The 6,286-nt window shown below is 37.1% G+C and overlaps 1 protein-coding gene across 1 annotated transcript; it reads right to left on the bottom strand.

Annotated features, from left to right (window-relative positions):
• Positions 1–618: 618 nt before the first annotated feature.
• On the bottom strand, positions 619–1,867 carry LOC121240602 (GATA transcription factor 15-like). Its single transcript, XM_041138084.1, has 3 exons — positions 1,309–1,867; positions 1,089–1,220; positions 619–987 (listed from the first exon to the last, which is right to left on the bottom strand). The coding sequence occupies exons 1-3, from the start codon at positions 1,327–1,329 to the stop codon at positions 715–717; spliced, it is 426 nt and encodes a 141-aa protein (XP_040994018.1). The 5' UTR covers positions 1,330–1,867; the 3' UTR covers positions 619–714.
• Between the last annotated feature and the right edge of the window lie 4,419 nt (positions 1,868–6,286).

The raw sequence follows: 6,286 nt of genomic DNA, 5'->3' as shown, positions 1-6,286 counted from the left end.
GCTGGATCCAAACTTTAAGTACCGTTTAGATAGTAAGTTAAGATGAATTGAAATGAAAATTAAAAATTGAAAATTGAATAAAATATTATTAAAATATATATATTTTAATAATTTTATTATTTTAAAATTAAAAAAATTAAATTATTTATTATATTTTGTATAAAAATTTAAAAAAATATATAATTATGAGATGAAACATTTATTTATTCAGACTGGGCCTTATATTTCAAACAAAATATATAATTGTAAAAAATTCTCCACTTAATTAATAAGATTAAGGTAATGTACTGTTATTTAAAAAAAAAAATAGAAGGGCAGTGCAAATGATGTCTTTGGATTTTTACAGTAGTCCAGGAAGTGAAAAACAGCGGGAAATACAAATTTCACATTCCCTCCCCATTTCTGAGATACCAAACAGAGAGGAATTTGGAGCACACAGAATCGCAAAAATAATATTGAAAGGGACAACTTTAGCTGGCAATATTAGGATGAGGAAATTCCCAATTCTTACACTTGTTCAGACATTCACATTGTCCCAAAAATCAGTTAGTTAAAGAAATACTAAAACTAGCTACAGAAACAAAGAACAAAGAAAAAATTAATTTCCAACTACAAGGATAAATAAATAAATAACATTAATTAATATTGAAAATACACTTCCAAGGTCAGGATTCACATCCAACTCCTACAATTTGTAACACTTCATTGGACAACCTAAGCATAAACAGAGCCATAAGAGAGAGCCATCAACAACACAGCCGCTTGTTCCTCCTCCCCCAACTTCTTCCTCTGCCTCTCGACCGTCGATCTCTGCATCAACACCTCTCTTCCCAGAGCCAATAACCTCTGCTTCAAATTATCCCCTATCTTAGTATTACTATTGCTGCGACAAATACTTGTTTTCTTGGGCCTTTTGTCCTCTTTGTTCAAACCCAGTGTAGCCCTTCTCTTCTTCCTGCTTCTGATCCCACACGCATTGCACAGTGACTGCACAATCAACAGAAATCATGATCTGATCGAAACCAAAGCTCGAGTTTGATTAATCACTACTGCAAATCGGGGATTTTGGTAGCGAGTTGTTTTTTTACCTTGGGACCAGCTGGGCCACCTCGCCATAGAGGGGTCTTGGAGGTGCCACAATCGGCACAGGTCTTCTTGTGGCTTTCTTCAGATGAAACCCCGTTTGGGTTTTTGGTATTCATGTCCTCAGACTCCGATCCCTGCAACAGAGCACGAAATCAATCCGATCAGCGAGTTTAAAGATCAACATCATAGATCAAACAGCTAAAGAAAGACTTGATCACTCACTATATCGCTCAGATCCCCCATTTCTTTGCAATATGTTATAAAGATCTGAACAAAACCCAGCTGAGAGAAACCAAATAGCTAAACTGGGTCCGCTTATATGCTCAAACGAGAAAGTGGGTGACTACTAAAACACCCAACGATAGTCTGAACAAACGCAGAAGTATCAGGATGAAAAGAGTAGATCAGAGATCACCCCCGAGAGCGTAATAGAAAGCGAAGATTATCCTCGATATGAATGACAGAGTGAGAGAGAAGGGGAGAGAGAGAGAGAGAGAGAGAGAGAGAGAGAGAGTGAGGGAGAGGGAATCTATGGTTGTTGAAACGGAAAGTATTGGAATCTAAAAGAAACCGACATGCAGAGATTGAATGACTGTGTATGCGCGAACAGAGAGAGAGAGAGAGAGAGAGAGAGAGAGAGGAGCGAACCGACACACGCACCAGCCGCAGCAGATCTAAAAAAGACCAGCTTATATAAACGGGACGCGAAACCCTAGCCCTTCCCCATCTCCCTCCCCAGGTTTATGTGAAATTACAACATTGCGCCTCACCCTCCCCAACAAAACCCAAAATACTTTTTGTTTTGGTGCAAAAGAGCACCCGCCAAAACCCAAACAAACAAACCAAAAAAAAAACTAAAATTACAGAAGAAATGAGAGCAAAAGAGCGCCATTATCCACATGGAAAAAGCTTTTCGGTTTTGCGGGCTTGATTATTGCGGCAGTGAACAGAAATTATTGACTTGGACTTGGAGAAAGGATGTCGTTTTGATGGTGATGCAGCAGCTATACTACCATTTGCCATTTTGGGTCAGAGATGGATGGAATTCCAATCATTTCCATAAGTCAACTCGGAGTACCGCATTTGCCTCCAAAGTCCAAATCATTCTAGTTTATTTCCCTACCCAAGTGTGTATTAATAGATGTCGCCGCATTTATAAATATTGGAGTGAATTTTTTAGACAATATTGTAATGCTCAGTAAATATTATAGACTTCAATAAATACTATAGAGCTCAGTTAACATATTTCTTGTTGCTTTAAGGAAAAAACAGACAAATTATGTTTTGCCATCTTTAGCATAGGAGAGAAATGAAAGGCCAATAAAATAGGGTGAAAATTTGTGCCATACCCTTTGGTCTCCTTAAAATTAATCCAGAGACGATCTAATTTTTTTGCCCTGGATAGGAAGTAATGTTATAAAAAAATACTAACATTTTACTTTCATTCTACTAAGTAAAATGTAGCACATTTATTATAATTGGATGATAAAGAATTATTTAATAAACTATCATCCAATAATAATAAATGTGTCAAAAATGGAAAATGATACTTAGACTCACAAAGTGTATAGAATTTAGGGGTGAAAAACAACGGCTTCAGTGTGGTTTTTAGGCAAAATCGAAGCTGACCGACGTCTGAAAAAAGAGAGAAGGAACAGACCGTAACCAACCAATGGGGAGGAGGAAAATCGGCTGTATCGACTCTAGTGGTTCTCTAGCAGTTCTCAGTAGATGTTCGGTTCCCCTAACGACGAGCTTCTTCTGAGGGAATAGAGAGAGAGTTGCAGAGGGGAGAGAGGGAGAGAGAGAGAGAGAGAGAGAGAGATTTGCAGAGGAGTGAATCGGGGAAAAAGGTCTGGGAAAGAAGACAACCCCATCTCAAAACGACACCGTTTTAAGTGGAACGGTGTCGTTTTATACATTTTTTTTCATACGTTTTGAATAAAACGACGCCTTTTGGTTTAATATCAAACGACGTCGTTTCCATTATGTTTTGTATACTTATAGGTATAAAATGACGCCATTCTGCATGGAACAACATTGTTTTGATTAGGGTATATTAAAAACAATAGTTTTATTTTATCAGCCAGTTTAGTGGTCTGGTCCAGTTTCAAACTGAGACCAAACTGTTGAACGTCAGTTCCTTCAAATTTTCACTGCACGCCGACCGGTTCTCCACTGATTCCTGACGCGGCTGGTTGCATCAGTTTCTGTTCATCCCTGATGGGATTGTGCCCAAAGGTTTTTTATAAATGTATGAGTAAGGAATATTTTTATAACTGATTTTTCAGGAAAAAAAATTAAATTGAAAAAAATAGAAAAAATATAATTGAGCTCTCCTGACAAACTGTTTGTCCCAACTCCAATAGCATTATATTTATAAAATAATTAGCTCATTCGCTGGCATTTGTCACAAAAAAGAGGAATGTAGATCTCTTACCATTTCTATTTTCCAATGGACAATAACATTAAAAAAAAAAAAAACAGATAAAGAGATAGATGATGCTAAATGTCCCACTTGCATCTGGAGCTACTGACAAATTATTGAATTTCTCTGTTTTGTAATCATACTGTTGATACAACTTTTCGGTAGATACATGGATTTAGGTAGTTTGGTATAAAACGTTAAGTAGTTTGAAGGTGAAATATATTATGCTTGATAATTTTACAGTATCTGATGACTTGTTAAATCGTACAATGCCATAAGAAAATGATGTAAATATGGAGATGGGACTTGGGAGTCAATGTCAGAGTAGTTGAATACTACTTACCTTAATGAAACAATGAAAAAATGGACACTTGTATTCGTAATATCTTAATTTGAGTATTTGAAAGTTAATTCTAGAACCTAGACAATCCCAACAAAGCACCTACATGTTGGCGGGAATTACAACTACCTTCGCGGGAAACTCTCCACAGTCGTTTCCAAATTGTGGTGTTTTTTCTTTTTCTTTTTTAAATAAATTGCAATTAATCGAGGAAGGGGAGCATCATTCGTGGGTCGAGATATGTGGTGGAGTACGCATGTTTTGACTTTAGTTGAAGTGCACCGTTGATCAAGAGATAAATAATATTTGTAGTGTTGTTCGATACAGTCAATATATTACGCAATTTCTTTTGAAAAATTAAAAATAAATTTTTTTTTCATGTAAATTTTATATTTACTCACTTCTTTTAAAAGTAGTGTGCACTTACGTACTCCATAACTACAAATATCATTCCTCTTTGTGGGTGTTAGTGTGTATAAGTTTGGTTCATTTTTGTAAAAAACATATATATATATATATATATATAAATCTAGGACCCAAATGTAAAAAAAAAAAAAAAATTGTGGACCCTATTTTTTTTAAAGAAAATGCATAAAACTTACACACTATAAAATTATATCTAGCATTGCTATAATCAATATTTGTAGAGTAATGCTACGGATCAGCCCCTGTTCATGGCTAATCCGTAGCACACATGACGTGTCTACCTTTTTTTTTATTATTATTATTATTATTTTTTTAATGCAAAACGCATCACTCAGATTCATCTACCCCCCTCTCTCTCATCAGCTCTCTCAACCCGACGGAAGCTTCCACTCGATTCTCCTTCAGCTCAACCTAGCGTCGTCGTGCGCCGCCCATCCTCACCACCACCACCGGCAACTCCCCCTCATGCCGGCGACCAAGCCAGCCACTACCAATCTTCCCCACGCGCAGCCCTCTCTCTCTCTCCTGCGGTAACTCAACCGAAATGGGTTTCATCCATTTCTCTCCCCTTGCGCCGCCATACACTGCCACCCAGACCACCACACCACCACCACCTCACACCGACGACCACCTCTTGCAGACCCAGTCACCACGAACCTCCATCTCCCTCTCCGTTACACATACGCAAGCTACCCATAAATGGTGGGTTTAACACGAGCTCGGGGTCACCGACAGCCCTATCGCCATCGTGCATCGGTTCTAGCCCTACCGAGCAGCTCCCCTGACCACCACGACTCTTCCATGAGCTCATGCGAGCTAGCCAAACCCTCCACCTTTCTCTCGCTCTCTCTGTCTTGCCCTCCACCTCTCTCCCGCTCTCCACCTCTCATCCATCAGCTCTCTCACTCCCTCTCTCACTCCTTCATCAGCTCTCTCTCGAAGCCCGCTCGATACTATTTCGAATTCGGGCAATGGAGGTGGGGGTGGGGGGAGGACGAGCGACGGGGAAAGAGAGGGAGGAATTTAAAAAATGAAAAGTGTAAAATGAGAGGGAAGTGGGTTTTGTTGTGACGGTGTTCTTGTCATTTTACTAAGGTGTGTTTTGAATGATCCCAAATAGGTTGATGCCAATATTATTTCTTTTCGAAGACCCTAGTTGTGGTGGAAGGTGGAGTTAAAGTGAATAACATGCACTTACATAGGTCGTGGGATTCGGTTCACGGTTGTTTGAGGAGGCCGGGTTAGGGTTTTAGCATGAACGCTTGTGTACACTAGTTTTTCGAGTCGCGGCGCTTCCATCCGCACTGTCCACTTGCACGTTCATTGTAAGGTTAGGATATTTTTTTGCCAAGAGACCTAAATTAGCAAAAACTAAAAAGAGATAAGAAGACTGTCTGGCGGACGACACCCTTTTTGCGAGAAATGTTATTTATTATTTTCAGATTATATATTAATATATAATTTATATTTTTGTTATTTTATTTAAACACATATTTATATATTAATATGTATATATTTAAATAGAAAAGATAAAAATAATAAATTAAATGTTTATTGATTTTTTGAGTTTAATTATTTGTTATTTATTTCTCATTTAGAATTAAGTAATTGCCAATTTGCCAGTACAATTTCTAAGTAAAAAACAGAAAATAATAATCAACTTACAACGAAAATTAAAAAACATGCAAAAGATAAATATACAATATACTCCTACAAATCTCGATTTCAAATGCAATCAAATTAGGGCTCCATGTTTCATGTACAACAACAGTCAAAGCAACTGATCATTATACATATAGGAAAATGATAACCTTACAACTATCTTATAATTAGTTTACACCTCTACTTCAAATAAAAGGTAGTTTTATAATATTAAAATTTATTTTTCAAAAAGCAGCATGATTTCATTGTTTATTTGAAAATAAATTGTAAAATAATTATAAAAGAGTTGTTAGTATACTATTATTCATGCATGTATACAGAAAAATTTTACTTCCTTGCATTAT

The sequence above is a fragment of the Juglans microcarpa x Juglans regia genome, chromosome 1D (genome assembly GCF_004785595.1).
Source record: "Juglans microcarpa x Juglans regia isolate MS1-56 chromosome 1D, Jm3101_v1.0, whole genome shotgun sequence".
NCBI lineage: Eukaryota > Viridiplantae > Streptophyta > Magnoliopsida > Fagales > Juglandaceae > Juglans > Juglans microcarpa x Juglans regia.
This window is presented reverse-complemented; position numbering and strand designations above follow the sequence as displayed.

Bases quoted from the DNA above. Each gene is read 5' to 3' on its own strand.
- LOC121240602 (XM_041138084.1), bottom strand. From the start codon at position 1,329: ATGGGGGATCTGAGCGATATA. The intron at 1,221-1,308 runs GTGAGTGATCAA...GCTCTGTTGCAG, and splicing joins TGGGGGATCTGAGCGATATA to GGATCGGAGTCTGAGGACAT. The intron at 988-1,088 runs GTAAAAAAACAA...TTGATTGTGCAG, and splicing joins GTGGCCCAGCTGGTCCCAAG to TCACTGTGCAATGCGTGTGG.